The sequence below is a fragment of the Ovis canadensis genome, chromosome 1 (genome assembly GCF_042477335.2).
Source record: "Ovis canadensis isolate MfBH-ARS-UI-01 breed Bighorn chromosome 1, ARS-UI_OviCan_v2, whole genome shotgun sequence".
Classification (NCBI taxonomy): Eukaryota; Metazoa; Chordata; class Mammalia; order Artiodactyla; family Bovidae; genus Ovis; species Ovis canadensis.
Genome location: NC_091245.1, coordinates 220,502,268 through 220,527,432, shown reverse-complemented (window position 1 = coordinate 220,527,432; position 25,165 = coordinate 220,502,268). Strand labels below are relative to the sequence as shown.

General features: G+C 40.5%; 1 protein-coding gene across 1 annotated transcript; it reads left to right on the top strand.

The window, feature by feature from the left end:
- The first annotated feature begins 851 nt into the window (after positions 1 to 851).
- SAMD7 (sterile alpha motif domain containing 7) lies at positions 852 to 17,483 on the top strand. Its single transcript, XM_069560515.1, has 7 exons — positions 852 to 937; positions 2,173 to 2,297; positions 5,954 to 6,032; positions 7,279 to 7,907; positions 8,888 to 9,009; positions 12,057 to 12,167; positions 16,376 to 17,483. The coding sequence occupies exons 1-7, from the start codon at positions 852 to 854 to the stop codon at positions 16,568 to 16,570; spliced, it is 1,347 nt and encodes a 448-aa protein (XP_069416616.1). The 3' UTR covers positions 16,571 to 17,483.
- Positions 17,484 to 25,165: the final 7,682 nt, after the last annotated feature.

The window sequence follows — 25,165 nt, the reverse complement described above, 5'->3', positions numbered from 1 at the left end:
GCTTTAGCATCATTCCTTCCAAAGAAATCCCAGAGCTGATCTCCTTTAGAATGGACTGGTTGGATCTCCTTGCAGTCCAAGGGACTCTCAAGAGTCTTCTCCAACACCACAGTTCAAAAGCATCAATTCTTTGGCGCTCAGCCTTCTTCACAGTCCAACTCTCACATCCATACATGACTACTGGAAAAACCATAGCCTTGACTAGACGGACCTTAGTCGGCAAAGTAATGTCTCTGCTTTTGAATATGCTATCTAGGTTGGTCATAACTTTTCTTCCAACGAGTAAGCATCTTTTAATTTCAAGGTTGCAATCACCATCTGCAGTGATTTTGGAGCCCCCCAAAATAAAGTCTGACACTGTTTCCCCATCTATTTCCCATGAAGTGATGGGATCACTTTAATTAGATGTATTTTGGGCCTTTAGGAAGATTTTCCTCCTCTTTTCTGTTTTAATCTTTTCAAATTTAACATATGGGAGTATACATGCATTTGTGCATCAAGAAGTATAGAAATCAAAATGAGTTGTAATAAAAGAAAATGGTATTTCTGGAATCTTGCAAAACTGGTTTAATTTTATTATTGGTCATCGTGTGGTGTGGTATTTGTGGACTCTCCAACAAATTCCAAAGGCACACAGAGTTTAACAATTGTATCTGGGTGTTTACAATGGAGGGGTTTTTGTGTAACTGAAAGCTTGGTATAGCTAGTCTTCCCAAGTATTGGGAAAATACAAAAGGTGTTCATCATTTCAAGAATTCATTTTGCAAAAAATGGAAGTATATGTTAACATATCTATCTTTTTTTTTTTAGAACTCCATCAGTGGCGAGAGATATTGATGATAAATCCAATGATGGCCATGAACCCTTTACTGCCAGCATCAGGGCAGCAGAGAATTCCAGTGATTCCCTCACCATTTGAACCTCCAAGTGTGGATAGGTATTCCTCTCCAAAGTGATATTCTGGTCTAAGGAGAAAATGGATGTTACTAAGTTTTCAAACGCTTTAACCTCAGTGTTGTCTTATAGTCTAATGTTATCTCAAGGAACTGTGGTGCAGTAAGTCTGGAGGCCACATCTTCAACAAAGTTCCCATCACTTCCCCTCTGAAGCCTCTTTGACACCCTCTCTCAGTAAATAGCTAATGAGCACCTGCCATTGCACAGGCGCAAACGTGGATGGGAAGTCTGCTAGGGCTGCCATAACAAAATATCACAGGCTGGGTGGCTTAATTTTATGTCTCACAGTTCTAGAGGCTAAAAGTCCTAGATCAAGGTGCTGGCCTGTTTGGTTTCTCCCAAAGCTTCCCTCCTCGGCTTGCAGACTAGACTGCCTTTTCACTGTGTCCCCACATGCCTTTTTTCCTGTGTGCAAGCACTTCTGGTGTCTCTACTCTTTCTTGTAAGGACACCAGTCCTATTGGGTAAGGGCTCTACTCTTATGACTTCATTTAACTCTAATTACCTCCTGAAAGGTCCTATCTCCAAAACAGAGTCACATGGGGTGATTAGGACTTCTAACATGTGGATTTTGGAAGGGGGCACAATTCAGTCCCTAACAGTGTGATATCCTAGGTTTCCTGTGATAGAAGAACTCTTTCTTTGCAATAAAAGTGAAATTATCAGTATTTTGGTTGTACATTCTGGCACCTTCCTACCTTCTTTTCTTTTGAATATATATTCTGGACTCTGGTGAGGAAGTAAAATTCATGATTATACTTGTTCAGGGGGTATGAACAATAGAGTTGGACTTCTAGAGACCACTGAAGTTTGGAGAAGTAAACTGTCCATCCAGGTAGTGACTGATTCCAGATGGCAAAACTCAAGCCAGAGTGTGTTCGCCAAATGAGGAAAGACTGTTATGGTCAAGAACAGTATATAGTCATGAAAAATCAAAGATTGGTATTGATTCGATTCGATCATATTTTCCCTAACATCCCTAAAACTTCCCTGCTTTCTCTGTTATGGTGTCAGGTGGGTCAGTCCTTCCCTCCTAGAGTCCTGCCTCCCCATTTTTCTTCTTAAACCAACAGAGATTGCAGAACTTTCATACCTCATTTGGGGAAGAAATGATAGAATCCCATATGGTAATTTAAAAAAAAATCTCACTGCCTATGCAATGGAAATTTTGTACAAATCCATTTTCATTTTACCTATTTTGTATCTTTTTCCTTAGAGATTTATTGCCTCCTACTGTAGCACCAGCTGACCCAAGACAGTTTTGTATTCCTTCCCAGTTTGGATCTTCTGCTCTATCAAATGCAAACATGCCAAACTTGCTGTCCAATCGTGTCTACTCAGGTATGAGAAACTGATGTCTCTCATCTCTGGAACCACTGTGAACTGGACTGCTGCATTAAGCTTGCCATGAAATTTATTGCTAAATTTTGGAGGTGAAACTGTATGGTGATAATGCTTATAGTTTCTACAATTACTATCTAGGTTTAAATCTTGGTTCCACCACTGTGTAAGTTGCTTAACTCCTCAAACCATCAATTTACTGATGAATAACATGAAAATCTGCAATTAATATCTGTCTTACCTTACAAGAAACTGATAAAGTAATAAGGAGATGAGATCTGAGAGTAAAAGGCCCTGGGGCAGTTTGTATTTGGTCTGACAGGCCAGTAAGAACTTGCCTTCTACTTAGGAGAACAGGGAAAGCTCTTGAGGAGTCTGAGCAAAGGAATGACATGGTCTGACTTACATTTTACCAGGATCACTCTGGCTGCTGTGTCAGGGACAATCTTGATAGGATTCAAGTTCTGGAGTTAAACTGATGGGAGTTGATGGGCTATTAGAATAGTCAAAAGATGATGATGGCTTGGTCCTGGGTGGTTACAGTAGGAATAGTAAGAAATGGTTTGATTCTGGAGGGAGAAACAACAGGATTTGCTCAGAGTTTAGATATGAGATATGAGAAGAGGAGAAGTATTATGGAAGACGTCAAAAATTTTGGCTGAGAAATGGGAGAGGGGAAGTTGCTATATTCACTGAGTTGAGGAAGACTGTGAAAGGAAGAGTTTTGGGGTGGGAGAGATAGCACAGGCATTTCCAATGCCTGCTTGACAATCAACAGGAGATGTCTAGAAGGCAGCTGCAGTCCAGAGAGGACATCTGGAGATAACCTGGAAATATAATTTTGGAAACCATCAGTATATATGAGACTCGATGAGATCATTTATAAAATGAGTTAAAAAGGATGAGTTAGAAGTTAAAAGGATGACCCCTAGGACACACCAACAGGATCTAGAAGATGAAGGGAGATATAGAAGGAGCAACCAGTAGGGTGGGAGAAAACCCAGGTGAGGATAGAGGCCTGGAAGCCAAGGGAAGAAAGTGCTTTTAAGGAAAGAGTAAGCAATTGTGTCAAGCATGCAGCTCAGAGATCAAGTAAGACGAGGACCAAGAATATATGATTAGATGTAGCTTTGCGGAGGTCATTAATTATCTCAATAGGAGCAATTTCAGCATAGTGTCAACAAAAACATGAATGTGGGGCTCCAGAGAGAATAAGAGGTGAGAATTTCCTCACAATTTTGAAGATGAAACTGATGCATCTTATCTTCTCAAAACTGTATTCAATGAGTTTCTGTTTGCCCCAGTTCTCCAATTCCAACAACTTTTGATAGGAATAGTATGAGTAAAAAGCCTGAGACAAAAAGAAATATGATTGGTGCCAGGGCCATTGAAGACGCTGACCTGCCTGGATTTGAGCATATTGCATACCGCAGTGCATGGATCCACTTTGATGAGTCTGAGCAAGGGCCAGATCTGAAACTGGACAGGCCCAACAGCTGAACCTGGATGGTAGCCCACTCTGGCAGCAAAACCCCAGTAAATACATAGCCCAAAGTTATAGGTAACAGCTAAGCAGACCTGTGAAATAGTTGCATTGCTGACCCAGAGAGAGTTTTTTAGTGGTTAAAAATCTGGAAACTGCTAATAGCTGGATACGAACAGGCAGGCTGACAACCTGCCCCAGGTACAGAGATCAGTCTCCCACCCCAAGGCTGATGTGTAAGAGAGTAAGCAAGAGCAAGGCAGGGCCTCAGTCCTATAAAAAATGAGCTACTAAGTTAAGTTGGCTTCCCTGGTGGTTCAGTGGGTAAAGTGTCTGCCTACAATGTGGGAGACCTGGGTTCGATCCCTGGGTCAGGACGATCCCCTGGAGAAGGAAATGGCAACCCACTCCAGTACTCTTGCCTGGAAAATCCCATGGACTGAGAAGCCTGGTAGGCTACAGTCCATGGGATCGCAAAGAGTCAGACACGACTGAGCGACTTTCCTCTCCTAAGTTAGCAAAAGAGAAATTGAGACAGGGATCAATCTCAAAAATTGGGATGTTAGGTAAAGAGTGTATTATTACAACTGGACTAGCACTAAATTTGATGTCAACTATTTAAGAAAGAAAAAGAAACTTGAAATAGATTTGATGAGTCCAGATTTTACAGGATGATAAAATCTAGGTGATGAAACCTGTGCCCTCTGCACTGGTCTTTTTACGCGGACGTTCTCTGCATCCTTGGGGATTAGCCCATGGGTTGGCAGGTTCATGCTTGCCTGCTATCTCAAGGAGCATATCTTGAAACCACTGAACAACAAAAACGTAGAGTTTTAGAGTCAGAAGAAGTTTTAGAGGTTATGTCATCTAGCCTCTGAATATTACAACTGAGAAAGAATCTCATAAAAATAGTGTATGGTGTACTTCAAGATAGGTTATTATTAACAGGAGTTTAATGAGCTCTGCTAGCTTGGTGCAAGGCAAATATAAATCTGTTCTAGCCTTCATGATACTAGCCCTCTTGTTGGGGAGAACAGATTTATACATGAAAACTATCACTGGACAAAACTATGTATAATCAGTGTCATTGGTGTGTCTGTTATTGTTAGAGTGTGGTCTGTAGACCTATGCTGGTCTGAGAAGTGTTTGAACAATAAACGCTTAGACAGAAAGGTTTAGAAACTTTTACAGCCATTTGACAGGGTAATTTTATGTCTATTAATCTGATCATTTCAAATTGTGCTTGTGTTCATTCTTGTTTTCATTTCAATTTTCTAAAACATCATTTATGTATTTTTAAAGAGTCCATGATGGGTTGGAAATTTTAAAAGAAAAAAATAATCCTTCATCATGGATTATTTGAGAAGCACCAGCATAGACTCTAAATGTGTTAGGAATCCAGAGAAAGAAAAAAGAAAAAATCAGTATAAGCATGAAGTTACCAGGCAAGAATAGAGCCTTGAATTCTGATGACACTGACATTATTTCAAGACGTTTTGAAAGGTTGACACAAAGAATGTAATTGCTATTCAACTCCATTGAAATTGTTTTGTAAAAAGTATTTGCCTCAGCTGCACCAAAAAGTCAACATAGAGAACTTTGTATTTTATCCCCTTAAATCACTGTATTTATTGCCAGGGATTTCAGTACATCAGGAATCACTTAGTTACTTTTTTTTAAGGTCAACTAATTCTTCTTGCCGCCCTCCCCCCCACAAAAAAAAAACAAAACAGTCATCAATTTTTACTTCAAAAGCAAGTAGTCAAGAGATCCACAGTTAATTTCATCTTTTTCCTTTTGAAGTATGGTAGGAAAACATTGCCAGTTATGAGACCCATACTTAAAGAAAAAAAATTATCTGGGGGATTTCCTGGCAGTCCAGTGGTTAGGACACAGTGCTTTCATTGCAGGACCCCTGGTTCAGTATCAGGGAAATAAGATCCTGCAAGCCATACAGTACAGCCCCTCCCCCCAAAATTATTTAGCGTTATCATGCCATCACCAAAGTGACTCTAAGATGCTGACAGTCATGAATTGACATCATTTCCAACATTGTGCTCAGTTGGTATTTTTTTGCAGATACTGTTTTAAATCGTTATATTTTCTTTTTATTATCTTCAAGTGGATATTTTTAATTTGTTCATTGGGTGGGATCGTGGTTTTCTTGTTTAAGGTTGGGGCATTTTGCCACCTGAATCCATAAAGGCAATGGCTAGAAGAAATGAAATGATTCAAAGGCAGCATACTGCCAGGTAATGTAACAATCTTGTTTTAATTATTTTCTTATCATTCACTTGTCTGTGTATTCATTTAATATAAATACATATATATATTATTTATATACTTTTTAATATATTCATTCATTTATTATATTGTGGTTTTTGTATATGTTGTTACATTTGTATATATGTCATTGTTGTTTAGTTGCTCAGTTGTGTCTCACTCTTTGTGACCCCATGGGCTATAGCCTGCCAAGCTCCTTGGTCCATGGGATTTTCCAGGCAAGAATACTGGTATGGGTTGCCATTTCCTTCTCCAGGGATTTGTATATGTGTACTCACCGATTATATACATATACACACATATTCTGATTCCTTCAAAAAGTATTTCAGGAATACTACAAAAAGAGACATATACAAACATGTATACAGGTTGGTTAAAGATAAAAGCAAGATTAGAGATTACACAGTGAAGCTAAGTTTCTAGATCATAATAATCAGTCGATGTCTCATAATTAAATGCCTACCTATGATTCTTTTGAAATTCATATTGGCAATTCTGTCTTAAATGACTTCAATTCTGCCCAAAGATAGGAGTCAAGCTTGCCAATCCCACTTCAAACTATGCCATCAGAGCCCAGACAGCCCCCTCATTAGCCTAAAAGCAGCCTTCAGCAATCAGGAGAAGACAGTAATAATGACCAGGGATGGCTGTGGGTGAAAAAAGGCATCAGAGTCAACTTTCTCATCAGTGGACACTAAGGGGTTCAGGTGATGACCAATAAGCAAAGTAAAGTAAGCAAAAATGCCAACAAGCCCTCCACTCCTCCTCCCTTCCCTTATTCTTACCATGTCATTAATTTTAGCAGTTGAGACCCACTGCATTTCTTGAGTCTCACTAAAATTGTCCTGCAACATTTAAAACCTTCTTCCCAGGACTTCAGTTTCTTTGAGGATCAATCTCTGGCAAGAAACTACTCTGTGTTGTGTTCTCCCCATCCCTGCTAAAATTGCCTTATCCAGTAGAGATAATGTTCTAAAGACTGGCCTTGGACTTCCACTGTGAGACTTGGCCAAACCCTTCATCCTCTGATCTTACCCTAAACTCTCTTCCAATGGCTTTCAGGGAGATTCATGTTTATGCCCAACAAACTTCAGATAAATGGCCTAAAGACTTACAGGAAAAGCAGAGATGCTACATTAGGGAAGGCAGAGGGCCATTAAAAGTATTTTTCTAATGGTTTTCTTGGGTTTATAAAATATTTTGTTTTGTTTTTAGGATGGAAATGGAAATGCATGCCATTTACCAGCAAAGGAGAATAGAAAAAGTTAATTCTAAGGGACTAGCAGGCCTAGGGATCCCATTCATTTATGGCTCCAGTATCCCTGTGGGCCCAGCCACCTACCATGGCAGGGGCATGCTCCCAGCCAGTGACCTGCACGTTCACAGAAGCACCCTGAGAAACCTTCAGGGAAACCCCATGATAGTGGCGACTGGTCCACGCTTTACAGAGAACTGGGGGCAGAAATGTCGTCGTCTCAGGAGAGGTACCGGGAGTCAGAAAGCTCTAGACAGTGACCCTGGGAGTTCTAAAAGTCAAGTAGAAGAGAAGCCCCTAGGCCAAACCCATGCAGTTCTCTATGAAGAGAACGAGTATACAAAAGACCCAGAAATGGAGGCTCTGGACAATCACACGTTGGGTGAAACCAGTGAAAAGCCAGCTACAGCTCTTGCTGACACCTGTGGAAAGCTGGAGCCCAGCCACAGAAAGCCTTGGGGAGCTCAGGGAACTCCCCTGGAAGAAAAGGCTTGGGACGACGGGAAGGAGAAGCCCTCAGAGCATGGTTTGGCAGCCTGTGGAGAAAAGAACGGGGTGTACCCCCCAGCTCGTCAATCATCTCAGCCAGGTAGGTGTCCAGGGGCCAGTCCTCAGGAACCACACGTTGTCAGGTCCCTGAAATTATTACACAGTGATCTGTAACCATTGTGTTTCTTTTTATCCATCCTACTTAGAATTACCGCCTCTTGAAAAACTTATTACATTAGTTCCAATCAGCCATAACAGTGAAATGTACCTGTTTTTATATATTATTATATAGAGAATTTTCAGTGAAGTCTAGAAAGGTATAAATATGGGGAAAGATGGGAAAACCTACCAGAATTTTTAATTAAAATTTTAGTCTAATTTAGTCTCTTCAGCACAAAATAGAGGGGCTTCTTTCTTAGAAGTATGATTCAATCTCCCCTGTATTTAAGTGTAGTAATAGAAAAAATAGACAAACAGACTCTCTTTCAACGTTCATTATTGTTATGATACAGTTCAATCTAAAAGTATTAACACACTATCCCCTGCCAAACACACTAAATAGTTTTCTAGAACTTTTTTAGTTTAAAAATAATATAAAACTGGAATTTCTTTAGATAACAATATTTTAAAACACAGGGATTGGGGCATGTGTAATCTAGCCACCACGCCAGCTTGTTTCCCTGACAAAGTATTAATCTGCCATTTTGATGAAGATGGAGCTAAATTCTTGTATGGCTTAGAGAGCATCATAAATCATGTAACATCATAGAACATGGTGTTAATCTGGAGAATGAAATCCACAGGGTATTTCTATTGAAATCTGAGAGAAGCTGGAACTTTGTTTTTATTTATGATAAGGCAGTCATTAAAGATCCTTTAGAGGAAGAAAAGAAAGGAGACAGCTAAGCTTTTTTAGAAATCATCTCTCAGTAACTCAATAGCTTTTAAGGGGGTTACATAGATCTACATCAAGGAGCCGCTCTGTGGTAATAGAATATGCGACAATTAATGTAACTATATATACAGCTGTACTGTTAGCTTCACCTTTTCCCACAAAATAATTTCCTTTCCATTTTAAAGGAACACACGTCCTGCTTACAATCAAGGAAAATCTATCTTTGAATGAAGATATTCAGAAATGGACCGTGAATGATGTGTACAACTTCATTAGTGGCCTTCCAGGTTGTTCAGACTATGCTCAGGTGATGTAACATTTAAATACTTTTTTTAAAGCAAAGTGACTTAAAAAAAAAATAAGACATTTTGAAATATACTTTCTTCATAACGAGCTCTAACTTGGTTTTGACCCCAAAGAGCATTCCTAGTGATCTCTTCCTTTTTATGTCATTGGCGCTCCTGGAACAGAAGCCTCCGACTGATGAAGCTTGAGTCATGTACCCACACCCCAGCTTCAGGGAAAGCTGGGAAAGCCAGTGTCTGGCTTTAGTTTCAGTCTCCTCAAGACTCCTGAGATGCGGGGATTCTCCCAAAATTAGGAGGTTCAAAGGTCAAACATCCAAGAAGAATGAGAGAGATCTACTATATTCCCTATTCAACCATTTAGCAAACATTTTGGAGGCATGTACTTCTGTATCACAAGTTTTAGGCTACTCGTCGTAATGACAGAAATATGTACTTTATTCTAAAAAGGACAAGAAGGAAATATATTTGAAAAGTAGGAAATTAACTATTTTAAAATTCCACTTTTGTGCTAGGGCAATATGTTAAAATGTCTACACATATAATTCAATCTGATAGATAAATACTATTTTTTAAATTATAATGAACTGCTAGGATAGTTTGGAGAAGGCAATGGCACCCCACTCCAGTACTCTTGCCTGGAAAATCCCATGGGCAGAGGAGCCTGGTAGGCTGCAGTCTATGGGATCGCGAAGAGTCGGACACAACTGAGCAACTTCACTTTCGCTTTTCACTTTCACGAATTGGAGAAGGAAATGGCAACCCACTCCAGTGTTCTTGCCCGGAGAATTCCAGGGACAGGGGAGCCTGCTGGGTTGCCGTCTATGGAGTCGCACAGAGTCGGACACAACTGAAGTGACTTAGCAGCAGCTAGGATAGTTGGAGACACGACTGAGCAACTTCACTTTCACTTTTCACTCTCATGCATTGGAGAAGGAAATGGCAACCCACTCCAGCGTTCTTGCCTGGAGAATCCCAGGGACGGAAGAGCCTGGTGGGCTGCCATCTCTGGGGTCGCATAGAGTCGGACACGACTGAGGCAACTTAGCAGCAGAAGCAGCAGTATAGTTGGAAAGTAAAACCAGTATCACCTATCAGTGATAAAAATGCAAAAATCAGAGATAAAAATGGTGGATTGGCAAGTTTTTGAGGTTTATGTCAATGTTACATTTTCAAGTATATAGTTTACTTTTTCAAGTGATTTTAATAACACAATTCCAAGCAATAATGTACCAACTAAATCTGACATCATTATCTTTGGTTTATATATTAAAGGGAAAGAAAGCAAGAAAAGGACATTATGATTTAACTACATCATAATCAATTGATGTCAGAGATAATTGTTTTCAGATCTTATTTTGTGATATTTTCCTTCAGTGTAATGCTGTTAATTTTTAAATTTTTCTTTTCTTTTCTTTCCTCTTTCTTTCTCCCTTTGTTCTTTTCATGGGATCAATGGAAAAGTCACAGAGTAGTAATTAAGAGTATGACTTATGAAAGTTCAAGTTCAATTCTTATCTTTTCCACTCTCTGGACATGTGACCTAGGACAAGTTGCCTCTCTCCTTGGTGTCTCATTTTTTTCATCTGTAAATGGGGATAATAGTATAATACTTTCTCCAAGGACCATTGTATTAATGAGTGCCTGGCACCTTGTAAGTACTCAATATATTCTAATTTCATCATTATACCTGAGGCTTCTAGAGAAAGCAGAATCTCAAGTTACTTATGAGGCAAGTTGTATTCTTCAAGTCACTTACTTTATCTTTTGCATACCTGCTACAAATGTTTGTTCTATTTTTTCCTACTCAAGGAGTATAACCTTATTATTTTATTACTAGTCATTAACTGTAAGTAAGTCACTTTTTAACTTTATCTGTGCCACTTATCAAGTGCCACATCAACCACTGGTACAATGGAGTTACAAAATTCTGATAGCCGGAAACATGAAATCCCATGTATAACGAATGTTACATTGCTGACTTCTGACGGACTGAATCTGTTTGAACTCGCTATTTTTAATCAGTAAGTAATTCACAGTCAAAAAATGAAGTTTATAATAACTACTCTAGTAATAAATAATATCACATGCATTTCATACTTTATAATCCCAAATGTTCCCTTGTGGGTACCAAGAAGCCACATAAACTCGAAGACCCCAAACTTTACTGACTCATTATCTCTTACCAACAGGATGTGAGTGCTTCCTTCCCCACCCCTAGGAGTGGCACAATTATTTCTAGGTGTTTCTCAAATGTGTTTAGGATCAAGTCCTGCTCTTGTTTCCTCACTGAAGTTGGTTCCCCTCCCAGCAATTGCTGGTGTTATCAACAGCTCTCACTTGCATTTTCCTCTCCTCCCTTCACTGCTCATCTAAGGCAGGGCACAGAGGCACTGTGTCTGTAAATGTGAGAGTTTGAAACTGGCCTGAAATGGTTTTTACCCATATCCCTTCACCAGACTATTTGTTCATTCGTTGATTTGTCCAGCAAGGAGGACTGCACATCTGTTTTGTACCAGGCACTGCATTACAGATACATCAGTGAGTAAAATATGGGCCTGCTGTCAAATAAGAACTATTCCATGTTGAAATTGAGTTCCATATTGAGAGAATTGGGTGGTTTAGACAGTAAAGAATCTGCATGCAATGCAGGAGATCCAGGTTCAATCCCTGGGTCAGGAAGATTCCCCTGGAGAAGTAAATGACAACCCACTCCCATATTCTTGCCTGGGAAATCCCACGGACAGAGGAGCCTGGTGGACTACAGTCCATGGGGTCACAAAGAGTCAGACACAACTGAGTCACTAACACTTTCATACTTTTCACTCTCATAGAATTGCAATGTACCCCAAGGGTTGTTAAAGAACACAAACAACACGCCATTGGAGCACAGAAAAGAGAGTAACTGAAAATAAGAAATGTTACAATTTTTGTGTCATCCTCAAGCAGTCCTAATGTTTCCTCCAAAGCTGAAAATCTATACGTAAAACAAGATTTTTTTTTTAAAAAAGACATTTAAACAAAGTTGACATCTTTTATGTTTAATAAGGTATTTAAAGATCATGCAATTGATGGAGAAACTTTGCCATTACTCACAGAGGAGCATCTTCGAAGTGCTATGGGATTAAAGTTGGGACCAGCACTGAAGATTCAATCACAGGTAGGGTGATTTTTCATAACTAAACATGCATTCATGTTATGAAGCTTAAGAGAAATATGTTACTTGCTTTGGCTATAATATTAACAATACCTGTCTAACTTCTTTACTAAACTTTTGCCCTCTATGGGTGTGGACATAATAGAAAAAGGGAACCTGAAAATATCGGACGGGGCGTGGTACATGTCCCTATGTTCAGTTGGGAAGGCACCAAGCAATGGTGTATTGGGCAGTGTTTAACAACCTGCTCTCTTTAAAAAGGAACCCTGATTCACAGTGTTTCTCAATTTCTGTAGTGTAAAATACTCCCAGCATGGCTGACAAACTCCAAATGCAACTGAATACAGGATTGGGAAGAGATGCACAACAGCACCCTATTTTAGACTCCCTTCACCATGTGGATAGCACAGGTGTACACAGCCTACTCCTTGGAAGGAAAGTTATGACCAATCTAGATAGCATATTCAAAAGCAGAGACATTACTTTGCCGACTAAGGTCCGTCTAGTCAAGGCTATGGTTTTTCCTGTGGTTATGTATGGATGTGAGAGTTGGACTGTGAAGAAGGCTGAGCACCAAAGAATTGATGCTTTTGAACTGTGGGGGAAATGGCAACCCACTGCAGTAATATTGCCTGCGAAATGTCATGGTTAGAGGATCCTGGCAGACTACATTATAGTCCATGGGGTCGCACCCAAAGACTCAGACTTGATTTAGCAACTAAAGAACAACAAAATATTAAATGCTCCAAACTTATCACTTAATTATTTTATCTACTTATTTTACTATAATTGTTTATTATCATCACTGCTTTTGAGGCTGTTTCAGTTCAGTTCAGTCACTCAGTCGTGTCCGACTCTTTGCGACCCCATGAATTGCAGCACGCCAGGCCTCCCTGTCCATCACCAACTCCCGGAGTTCACTCAGACTCGCATCCATCGAGTCAGTGATGCCATCCAGCCATCTCATCCTCTGTCATCCCCTTCTCCTCCTGCCCCCAATCCCTCCCAGCATCAGAATCTCTTCCAATGAGTCAACTCTTCGTATGAGGTGGCCAAAGTACTGGAGTTTCAGCTTTAGCATCATTCCTTCCAAAGAAATCCCAGAGCTGATCTCCTTTAGAATGGACTGGTTGGATCTCCTTGCAGTCCAAGGGACTCTCAAGAGTCTTCTCCAGCTGAACCACCTGGGAAGTCTATTTAATATTAATACTTTAGCTTTCTATATAATATATCTAATTGTAACTTTATATAATTTAGTTTTTAATAATGGCATTTTTAGGGTTTCCCTGGTGGCTCAGTGGTAAAGAATTCACCTGCCAATGCAGGACACATGGGTTCAATCCCTGATCCTGGAAGATCCTACATGCTCTGAAGCAACTAGGCTACAACTATTGAGCTTGTGCTCTACAGCCCAGGAACCACAACTTCTGAGCCCTTACGCTGCAACTATTGAAGCCTGTGGGCCTAGAGCCCATGCTCCACAGTAAGAGAACCCATCGCAATGAGAAGCCTGTGCACCGCACCTAGACAGCAGCCACAAACACCCAGAGCAGCCAATAAATGTGTAATAATGGTATTTTTAACAATTAGCTGGCAAACTTTTTAAAGTTTAACAGTTGGTCGCAAGAGCTGAAATAAGCCATAGCACCCCTTCTCATCACTGCCTCCACTGCTTCATTCTGGTCTAAGGAACCACTGTCTCTCATTGGATCACTGCATCAGCCTTCTGACTCTTCTTCCTGCTCTGCCCTGCCCACCCAGAGCCTATTCACACAACAGTAAAGAATGATTCTTCTAATACATGACAGATCACGTCACTCTTCTGCTCAAATTCTGCAGTAGCTTCCCATCTCTTTCAAAGTCATATATTATTTGTGCTCCTCCCCACCCGTCACCACCCTTGCCTTCCTGACTTCATCTTGACATCTCTCTCCATCAGTTACTGTTTTTGCCATTCACCTCTGGATGCTGTTTGAACATCTAGGCAGGCTCCACCTTAGCACATCTCTCTCTGGCTGTGGTGCTTTCCCCACCCCCCAGACATCCTCATGCTTTGCTCCCTTCATCTTTGCTCCACTTTCCCATCTCAGTGAGGTTTGTGTGGTTCATGCTACTTAAAATTGCACACAGCCCAGCCCCATACATCCTCCTGCAATCCCTTTTTCTGCTCTTCTCTTTTCCCCCATAGCACCTATCACCTTCAATCACACAATATAGTTTACTCATTTATTACCTTTATATTTATTTTTGATTTCTCTCTGACCCCACTAGAATGTAAGCTCAATTAGAGCAGAGATCTTTATCTGTTTTGTTGACTGAATAATCTCAGAATGTGCAAAACCCATAATAGGTTAATAATTATTTGTTAAAAGAACGAGTTTCCTAAAACTGAAACCAAGAAGCCTCAACTAATTCTTTCAGAATTTATATAGCACTCTACCTATTTACAACACATATTCAGACCAGGTACTGAGTTTCTAAAATGTCCTTCAAAAATCATTTTTATTTATCTAAATTTTTTAGGGTAAAGAAGTTCTTTACTTCTAATGGAAATGCTTCAAGGTTTCCATTGGTGGTGTTTTTTCAACTTCTTATTCTGGAATAACTTTAGGTACAGAAAAGTTGCGAATAGAGTGCAGAGAGTTCACCTAGTTTTTCCCAGTGTTAACATCTTACATAACATGGCACATTTGTCAAAGATAAGAAATTAACATTGGTACAATATGATATTCACTTTTAAGTGATTTGTTTTTCTTTAGTTAGGATACTATATCTCTTGGAATACTTACAAAAATACTGCACAGTTCTTTTTCCTCAAATCAGATTTTCTTTGCTTTGATATATCACTTTGGTTGGGTTTTTATTTTGGGTTTTTTTTTTTTGTCTTCATAGTGTGGCCAACCCCAAGTCATTCTTAATCTTCTCCTCACTTGCTGTTAACATTACCCCTCTATATCATTTTCATGAGGCTGTAGTCATTTCTTCTGTTCTTGATATATGTAAATGCCTCCATGCAGGCCAACTGAGCTATTACATCCCAGGCTCCATCTGCCAGCATAACAAGGAAGGGCTACCACAGAAGCTGCGGGGAAAGGGGAAAGGGAGGGGGAGATCCCACTGATGCCAGATGTTTAACCAAATAGAACAGTTACAGAGTCCTTGGGATTGGGATTGCCCAGGGTTCCAACTGAAGCAGGAAAAGTGAAAGGTTATGAGCAACATCTGAAAGTCCCAGAAGGTGAGCAAGCAGGAGTGCATCTCAATCTCCAAAATGGGAATCAAGGGCAAAATTCCATTACAGCGAGAACTGCTAAGAAGGAGGAAACCCACACTTTAGAACAGAAACCTAGGAGATCGACCTGGACTGAGCACACAAGGAGAGGGGTAGGAGAAGAAAACACTGGAATTTGAGAACTCAGATATTATTAGAATGGAGGGAGCTTGGTGTTTGAGCTACAACAGTGTGAACAATATAGAAATCTCCTGGGTCCCCCTCAGGGTCAGGTTTGTGCACGAGCACACTGGTTAGTACTGGGCACCAAGTCCCAAGGGCTTCCCTGGTGACTCAGTGATAAACTACCTGCCTGCAAATGCAGGAGACTTAGGTTTGATCCCTGGGTCAGGAAGATCCCCTAGAAAAGGAAATGGCAGCCCACTCCAATATTCTTGCCTAAAGAATCCCATGGACAGAAGAGTCTGTCTGGCTTCAGTCCATGGGGTCTCAAAAAGGTCAGACACAACTGAGCAACTGAGCACCTAAGTCCCAGAGCCACCTTATTTATGTCTCAAAACAAAGCCCACTGAAGGCCAGCTGTGTGCTGAGGTTCTAAACAGTTTCAGCCCCAGCCAGAGGAGGATGGTCTGAGTGCTGGTGATGGTGGAGTCTGGTGTCTGTGGGAACTCTTGTGGGACCCCTGGAAAAGGGAAAGCTGGGGGAATGCTGAGTGAAATAATCATGTGTGCTCATGAACCGCAGCAGGACCAAGAACAGGAATTGGTAAGTTCCTACCATCTCTATACCCAGTTTTACATCGCAAACACTATAATTCTGGAAGAAAAAGCCTGCCACATCCTAGAATCATGTCCTCCACAATTGTGTAGATTCCCTATGCCTGGAATTACCTCAGCCTCTCTGCCACCTGTGTCTTTGAAGAATATGCTGAGTTATTGAATGGATTCAGAGATTTAATTACTATATTTTGTCTTCAAAGGTATCTCAGCATGTGGAAAGTATGTTCTACAAGAAAAGTCTTTCACTTCCTACCCACACGAAACAAGCATTCAATCAACCAACAGATACAAACCCTCTTTTGGATTTTAACTCCTGGAGTGATACATTGGATGTTCCTTGTTCCCAGGATATGATCGTTCCTAAAGGAACTGAGCGAGATAATATGAGAAATTAAAACCCTCCTGGAGCAAGAACAGTCTTAATTGTTTCTCAAAAAACTCTAGGATATTCTGAAAGGTGTGTAAGAGTTTCCCAGAACCAGATGGAGGCTCAGAGAGAGAGAAAGCCTGTCCACCCGAGCTGTCTCAGAGGGGTCCTTGCTCAGGCTTCAAGGAGTGACCTCAGCTTCAAAGTGTGTGCATATGTGCATGTTAAGTCACTTTCAACTCTTTCTGACCTTATAGACTGTAGTCTACCAGGCTCCTTGGTCCATGGGGATTCTCCAGGCAGGAATACTGGAGTGAGTTGCCATGCTCTCCTCCAGGGAATCTTCCCGACCCAAGGATTGAACCCACATCTCACGTCTCTTGCATTGGCAGGTGGGTTCTTTACCACTAGCACCACCCACCTGGGAAGGCCTCAGCGCAAAGTAGCTGGTGTGTGTTAGTCGCTCAGTCGTGCCCGACTCTTTGCAACCCCATGGACTGCGGCCCACCAAGCTCCTCTGTCCACGGGATTTTCCAAGCAGGGATACTGGAGTGGGTTGCCATTTCCTTCTCCAGGGGATCTTCCCAATCCAGGGATCGAACCCAGGTCTCTTGCCCTGCAGGCAGATTCTTTACCATCTGAGCCAGAAGGGAAGCCTGACTATGATGAAATCGTTTTTGGTGACCACAAAAATTATGGATGAGAGGCTTATTATACCTGACGTACAACTGTACTTGACATACAAGTTGGAGTTTTCCAGCTGAGAATTAACCCACTAAAAAATGTGTGGCAAAGAACAAAGAAGACAGAAACGTAGATATGAAAGTGCTCAAACTCTAAAGCACCGCTCAATTACCAGCTATTAGTCAACAATCCAGCCCTATTACTTAGAGTGAAGCTTCTGGTCATCATCTTTGTGCTCAGTTAACAAAATCTAACAACCAAAATTTAAAAATTAAAAGGAAATACTAACATCTATCAAGTTACCTCATAGCAGGCGTCAGAATCTAGACACGTGTAAACGTTCTGTAGCATAGTTAATGTCCTGCAGCAACACTCTCCAGTGAGACTCCCTGACAGGAAGCTGCTTTCAAAATGGAGAGACTTTAGAAACATCAAGAAAGCTGCAGTTGAGTGTTTCCAGGAGGAAATCTGTGCACGAGCCAGAACTGACTCTGGAAAAAAAAAAAAAAAAGAGCTTCTTTACCGGTTTCCCATCCCCTAACCCAGAGAGAGACAAAGGCAACCCAAAGGAGCCAGAAGAAGCCAGAGAGCAGATGTAGGAGTACAAGACAGAGAAACAGAGGAGCTGAACACAGACTCCCACCCTTCCTCACTGCAGGCATCCAGCCTGAAGGAGGCCAGAGAGCGGACAGGGCAGAAGCTTTAACTTGAAAGTTCAGTCAGTTCAACTGCTATTCAACATTTCCTTCTGATATGAAACCATGTTATGACTAAAAATATCTGGAGGACTGCTTATTATCCAATAGGGAGAGGAAAAGGCATAGTAACCACCTCAGAGTGCACCCAGGAGGTGGGGGAAGAGTTATCTCCGCAAAGCAGGACTGAATTGGCAAGACGGAGGGGAGGCGAAGGCAGCGGCTTCTGTTCATACCCATGGAGCTCCACTCTTCAATTTCACGTTTAACAGAAAGCCTGTGAGAAGAGCCACAGGAGACTGATAAGCGTTTGCTCAATGAGGGGCCTGAGTGTCAGGGAGGTGAGGGAGACTTCTTACTACATACCCTCTGGTATATTTAAAATTTTTAACAATGAGAATGTAGTTTCTGTGTTTAGAATTTATATTTAAAATAAACAAACTGAAGTAGGCAGCCTCTCGGGTGGCCACCCCTGAGCCAGGTTTCCTGGTGTTTATACCTGTGTGATCCCCTCCCCTTTGGCCTGCACACAGGAATCCTTTCTAAGGGGCAGAATGTGGAGGACGTGAAGGGGTGTCTATAGCCTCTGTCTCAGGTACTCTCTCTTGCTCTCTGGATTACTCACTCTGGAGGCAACCATCTTCTCTATGTCTCCAGGCTGTCTGTGGAGAGGCCAGTGTGACTGAACTTGGAAATGGATCTTCTGAGGCATCCAAAACAGCCCTGTGAGGGAACTTGAAGGTGGCTCTTTCCTATGTCAAGCCTTGAGATGACTATCCAGCTCCTGCCCACAGTTTGATGACAGTCTCATGGGTGACCCTGAGCCAGAGTCCCCCAGCTAAGCTTGGATTCCTGACCCACAGAAACTGTGGGGTGATAAGTATGTGTTTCCAGCCATCAATGGAATCATTTGTTTCATAGCAATATTTTCCTAAAACAAACAAATTTAAGTTGCACTGATAACAATATATAGCAGGCTTCCCACATTCACTTTTTGATTTAGAAGGTAGGCTTTTGAATTCATTTCCCCACAAGTCATGCTAACTTAGTTGATCTTTGCTTTCTTTCATTTTTAACATGAAGACAACAGGGTTTTTGAAATAAAATTATACTATACTACCAAATATGCATATGGACCAAAAAAGGACTGTTGTTCCCTTTATGTGGGGAGAGAGAGACTCAGAAAAAGAAATAATTCTTGCAAATTTCAAAATTTTAAGAACTATTTTGTCACATGACCTTTTACCTACTGTAATTCCCAGCATGTAGAAGTTTCAGCAAATACCAAACGTGAGTTAACAGGTGTTATGGTAAGGGATAAAATAAAAGCTTAATTAATACTTTAAGTGGCAAAGGGATAAGGATCATGTGATTCAATCCATATGATAGTTTTTGAATTTCTTATCCCTGCTACATGAGTCAGTTGAGCTAGTAAATGATTCACTTGAACAGATGTGTCTCAGTGTTGATCTAATGAAAATGTTCTGATATGCCATCCTGGCATGTACTATCACCAAAAAAAGCACTGTGCTTAATTTTAGAACCATGCATAAAAAAAGAAACATGTAAAAGAGGCTCTCCCCAGCTCTCAACACTCTTCTTTGGAAGAAAAGGAGACTGAAATTGCTTGTCCATACTAAGATTGTTTCTTTCCGGATTCATGACTCTAGGGTACTTTTTAAGAAAAGATCCACGTTAGTGATAAAAATTATTTTTAAAAATTATTTTAAAAATTTCACTCATAGTATCATGTAGAAGTAGTTTTTAACTTTTCTGCAAATGCAACTTTAGTCTTGAGTATGCTCTGTACCTTTTGTGAGAATAAAACAAAGAACAGCAAAAACAACAAAACTCTCTCTCGTGTTTGAAAACCAATCACAATAAAAATGTGTTTGCTAAATAGGATCTTCTAATTTACAGAACATTCTGTTTAGACAGGTGCAATACATATCCATACAATGGAGTACTATGCAACTGATCCTCTCTGGAAGTATTATACCCAATAAAAGCAGTGATAGAATTTAAGTATCACCGTTTTGCACACCTAAAAACTAAAGGATCTAAACGATGGTCATAAATGACCTTTCTTATAGAGTGCTACTTTATTTATTCTTTTATTTATTTGACTGAGCTGGTCTTCGTTGCTGTGAGAGGGCTTTCCTTAGTTCCAGTGAGCAGAGGCCACTGTTTGTTGTGACGTGCAGGCTTCTCATTGCTGTGGCTTCTCTTGTGGAGCACAGGCTCTAGGCTTGGGGCTACAGTACTTGCCTCTTGTGGGATCAGTAGTTGTGGCTCCTGGGCTCTAGGGCATGGGCTCAGTAGTTGTGGTGCATGGGCTTAGTTGCTCCACGGCATGTGGCATCTTCCTGGACCAGGGATCGAACCTGTGTCCCCTGCAATGGCAGGCCAACTCTTATCTACTGTGCCACCAGGGAAGTTTACAAATGACTTTTAACACCACAAAAAGGGAAAGAGATATTATATACTTCTTCATGGAAGCTTATGAAACAGTTATGAAAACAGCAAAATCCAAACTTTGGAAAAGTGTGTAGTATAAATAACCTAATTTTATTCAACAAATGAATTTCAAGGAAAAACACAACAGGAAAGGAAAACCAATAGATTAAAAGATACTAAGGATTCAAATCACTGAGAATGTAAATGTTTTAGAAACAGATGGTGATGGTGGTACATGGTGACTCATTAATGCCGCTGAACTGTACACTTAAAAAAATGTACAAATTTTATGTTATATATATATTTATCTAATAAAGTTTTAAAAGTTCATATAACTCAATACAGTTATGTGTATGCCTATTAAATACACTAAGAAAGAGAGCACGAGAAATAAGTGGGGGAATTTGAACATGATTGGGGATATTCAATGCTATTAAAGAATTATTGTCTGTTTTCTATATGCAATAGTAGTGATTTTTCTACTGTGGTAAGAACATTTAATATGAAATCTTTCCTCTTAACAAGTTTTGAAGTGCACAATACAATATTCTTAAGGAACAATGTCATGTAGCAGATCTGTAGAATTTAGTCATCTTAACTTTTTTTTTGAGTTTTTATATCTTAGAGCTGTATACTAAAATATGTACAGATAAAATGATACATGTTGGATTGGAGATTGATATTACCTGAACTACAATCTCCATTTATTATTTTGTGGAGCCTGAGAGAATACTCAAGACCTTGGGTCAGAGACAAAGGTCTTTATTACTCATGACACAATAACTAACACAAACATCAGCATCTTGCTCTCGGGTGCCACTGGGGTAGCACAGATGGGTCCAGGGGATGCCTGCACAGGCCCTGAGTTGCTTCACAGCTGTGGAAAGCTGATCTTGGGAAACTCACTAGTTTTTATAGCAAGCAGTAAGAGGAAAAGCAAAAATCTACTCCTTGTCCAGGGCTGAAGTGGTGTGTGGAGGGGTGGGGAGGAGATGTTACCTCATTTCTTAAGGTTCCTGAGCACATAACCAACTTTGAGAAATGGACCTGGTAAAAGAAGTCAGGACCTTGCCATCTTCATCCACCCAGCAAGAACAGTAGGGACATAAGAGGCCCATGAATTTGCTTCAAAGAATCTGTTGAGAAAAAATGGCTTGGTAAGTCAGTGGGAGTATAGCGAAACAAGTCTGGCTGTGAGTCGACCCTTGTTGAAGCTGGCTTATGAGTATATGTGAGTACTTAAAGCTTACTATACTATTCACTTGGAGAAGGAAATGGCAGCCCATTCCAGTATTCTTGTCTGGAAAATTCCATGGACAGAATAGCCTGGAGGGTATAGTCCATGGAGTTGCAAAGAGTCAGACACAACTGAGCATGACTAACAAACACACACACACACACACACACACACACACACACACATACTATTCACTGTTCCTTTGCATATGTTTGAAATTTTTCACAATAAAAATTTTTTTGAAATAAGTTTACCAAATAATTATCTTATACAATATGTATGGGTTCCAGTATTTTTAAATAGAATATGGAAAAATATATATTTGCTATTTTAAATTTATGAAATATTTTGTTCTGCCTAATAATACTAAGAATATACTTCAAGCAAATGTCATACCTCATTATGGTAAACAAATGCATTGTTATTTTCTTACAAATATATGAAATGTCTGTTTTATGGAGAGTTATGATCAATTTACAGTACTTTTCCATCTTGACCTTTGCAAAATGAATCTGTCTTCATATAAGCCAACAACATGAGGTGCAAGGTCTTTAATGTATCTGCTAAGAGTCTTGAGATGTCATTGTGCAGTGAAAAGCTAATCTCCCCAGGAAAGTTAATAGTTCTCTAAAAAATCACTGGGTGCCATTTTGAAAAAATATGCATGCTCTTAGGCTGTGTGTATATCTTTAAATTTTTTTTTCATGTATTTTGGGCTCTCCTGGGTCTTTGTTGCTGCGTGGGCTTTTCTCTTGTGGTGAGTGGGGGCTACTCTTTGTGTCCGTGCACGGACTTCTCACTGCAGTGGCTTCTGTTGTTGTAGACCACAGACTCTAGAGTACAGGCTCAATAGTTGTGGTGCACAGGCTCAGTTGCTCCTCGGCATGTGGCATCTTCTCCACACAGATCGTACCTATGTCTCCTACACTGGCAGGTGGATTCTTTACCACTGACCACCTAGATAGCATATTCAAAAGCAGAGACATTACTTTGCCGACTAAGGTCCATCTAGTCAAGGCTATGGTTTTTCCTGGTGTCATGTATGGATGTGAGAGTTGGACTGTAAAGAAGGCTAAGCACGGAAAAATTGATGCTTTTGAACTGTGGTGTTGGAGAAGACTCTTGAGAGTCCCTTGGACTGCAAGGAGATCCAACCAGTCATTCTGAAGATCAGCCCTGGGATTTCTTTGGAAGGAATGATGCTAAAGCTGAAGCTCCAGTACTTTGGCCACATCATGCGAAGAGTTGACTCATTGGAAAACACTCTGATGCTGGGAGGGATTGGGGGCAGGAAGAGAAGGGGACGACAGAGGATGAGATGGCTGGATGGCATCACTGACTCGATGGACGTGAGTTTGAGTGAACTCTGGGAGTTGGTGATGGACAGGGATGCCTGGCGTGCTGCGATTCATGGGGTTGCAAAGAGTCGGACATGACTGAGCAACTGAACTGAACCAGGGAAACTGCTGCATATTTTTTTAAACTACATTTCTAATGTATTTTACCACTATCACCTTTTTGGCTCACTCCCTAAGAAGTGATTATATTTTGCTAGCTAGAATGACAAAAAGTTTATTGATTGTTTGTTGTTCATTTCCTCAGTCATGTCCAACTCTTTGTGACCCCATGGACTGTAGCATGCCAGGCCTCCCTGTCCATTGCCAACACCTGGAGTTTATCAAACTTAGGTCCATCCAGTCGGTGATGCCATCCAACCATCTCATCCTCTGTCATCCCCTTCTTCTCCTGCCTTCAATCTTTCCCAGCATCAGGGTCTTTTCTAATGAGTCAGTTCTTCACATCAGGTGGCCAAAGTATTGGAGTTTCAGCTTCCACATCAGTCCTTCCAATGAGTATTCAAGCTTGATTTCCTTTAGGATTGGCTGATTTGATCTCTTTGCAGTCCAAGGGACTCTCAAGAGTCTTCCAGCACCACAGTTCAAAAGAGTCAATTCTTTAGCGCTAAGCCTTTTTTATTGTCCAGCTCTCACATCCGTACACGACTACTGGAAAAACCACAGCTTTGACTCTATGGACCTTTTGTAGGCTAAGTAATGTCTCTGCCTTTTAATATGCTATCTAGATTTGTCATTGCTTTTCTTCCAAGGAGCAAGCATCTTTTAATCTCATGGCTGCAGTCACCATTCACAGTGATTTTAGAGCCCAAGAAAATAAAGTCTGTCACTGTTTCCATTGTTTCCCATCTATTTACCATGTAGCGATGGGACTGGATGCCTTTTTTTTTTTGTTTTTTGAATGTTGAGTTTTAAGCCAGCTTTTTCGCTCTCCTCTTTCACTTTCATCAAGAGGCTCTTTAGTTCCTCTTCACTTTCTGCCACAAAGGTGGTGTCATCTGCATATCTGAGGTTATTGATATTTCTCCTGGCAATCTTGATTCCAGTTTGTGCTTCATCCAGCCTGGAATTTCTGATGAGGTACTCTGCATATAAGTTAAATAAGCAGAATGACAATATGCAGCCTTGGGATACTCCTTCCCAATTTGAACCAGTCCATTGTTTCATGTCTGATTCTAACTGTTGCTTCTTGACCTGCGTACAGGTTTCACAGGAGGTGGGTAAGGCTGCGTGATATTCCCATCTCTAAGAATTTTCCACAGTTTGTTGTGATCTACACAGTCAAAGGCTTTAGCATAGTCAATAAAGCAGAAGTAGATGTTTTTCTGGAATTCTCTTGCTTTTTCTATGATCTAACAGATGTTGGCAATTTGATCTTTGGTTCCTCTGCCCTTTCAAAATCCAGCTTGTGCATCTGGAAGTTCTCTGTTTGCATACTGTTGAAGCCTAGCTGATTGTTTAATTGAATTCAATCAGTATTTTTTTCATTTTGCTAAGAAGTTACTCTCATCAAATAAAACAAAAACAAGAATCTCAAATACCTTGTTACTGTAAACAAGTTTACTTTTGTCTTAGTTCTGGCCACTATAATAAAATAGTATAGACTAGGTGATTTGTAAACAACAGAAATATATTTCTCATAGTTCTGGGAACTGGAAATCTTAGATCAGGGTGCCAGCAATCTCAAGTACTAGTGAGGGTCCTCTTCCAGGTTGTAGACTGATCGCTTACTGTATCTTCAAATGGCAGAACTCAGAAAGTTGGAACAAATTCCTATGTCCCTTCTTAGAAGGGCATTAACGCCATTCTTGAGGGCTTGACCTTCATGACTTCACCACCTCCCAAAGGCCCTAGCTACTTCCTCATACCATCACACTTAGGGTTATGATTCAATATGAATTTTGGAAGAACACAAGTATTCAGTCTATATCACCTTCAGAACCCATTTTCTGTTAGTCTTCTCTCAACATTCTTGGGGTTTTTGTTGTCTAAAAGTTATTCAGCAATCTCAGATACCATTCTGTGACTTTTGAGGGGGTAGGAGAAATAGCAAATTTCTGGACTTTTCTTTTATAATTACATTCCTATACAGAGAATAGCCAATATCTCTTCAAAAAGAATGTTTCCCTCTTAAGGTAGACTGGGCCACTTGAAAATGCCATTCAACTGCTCCTTGAACACTGCAAAGGGTTTTG

What these genes read in the sequence shown, in the direction of transcription:
- SAMD7 (XM_069560515.1), top strand. Translation starts at nt 852, where the DNA reads ATGGCCATGAACCCTTTACTGCCAGCATCAGGGCAGCAGAGAATTCCA. An exon ending in GTCCAATCGTGTCTACTCAG is followed by an intron (nt 2,298 to 5,953) that starts GTATGAGAAACT and finishes TTCTTGTTTAAG; the next exon opens with GTTGGGGCATTTTGCCACCT. An exon ending in CAAAGGCAGCATACTGCCAG is followed by an intron (nt 6,033 to 7,278) that starts GTAATGTAACAA and finishes TTTTGTTTTTAG; the next exon opens with GATGGAAATGGAAATGCATG.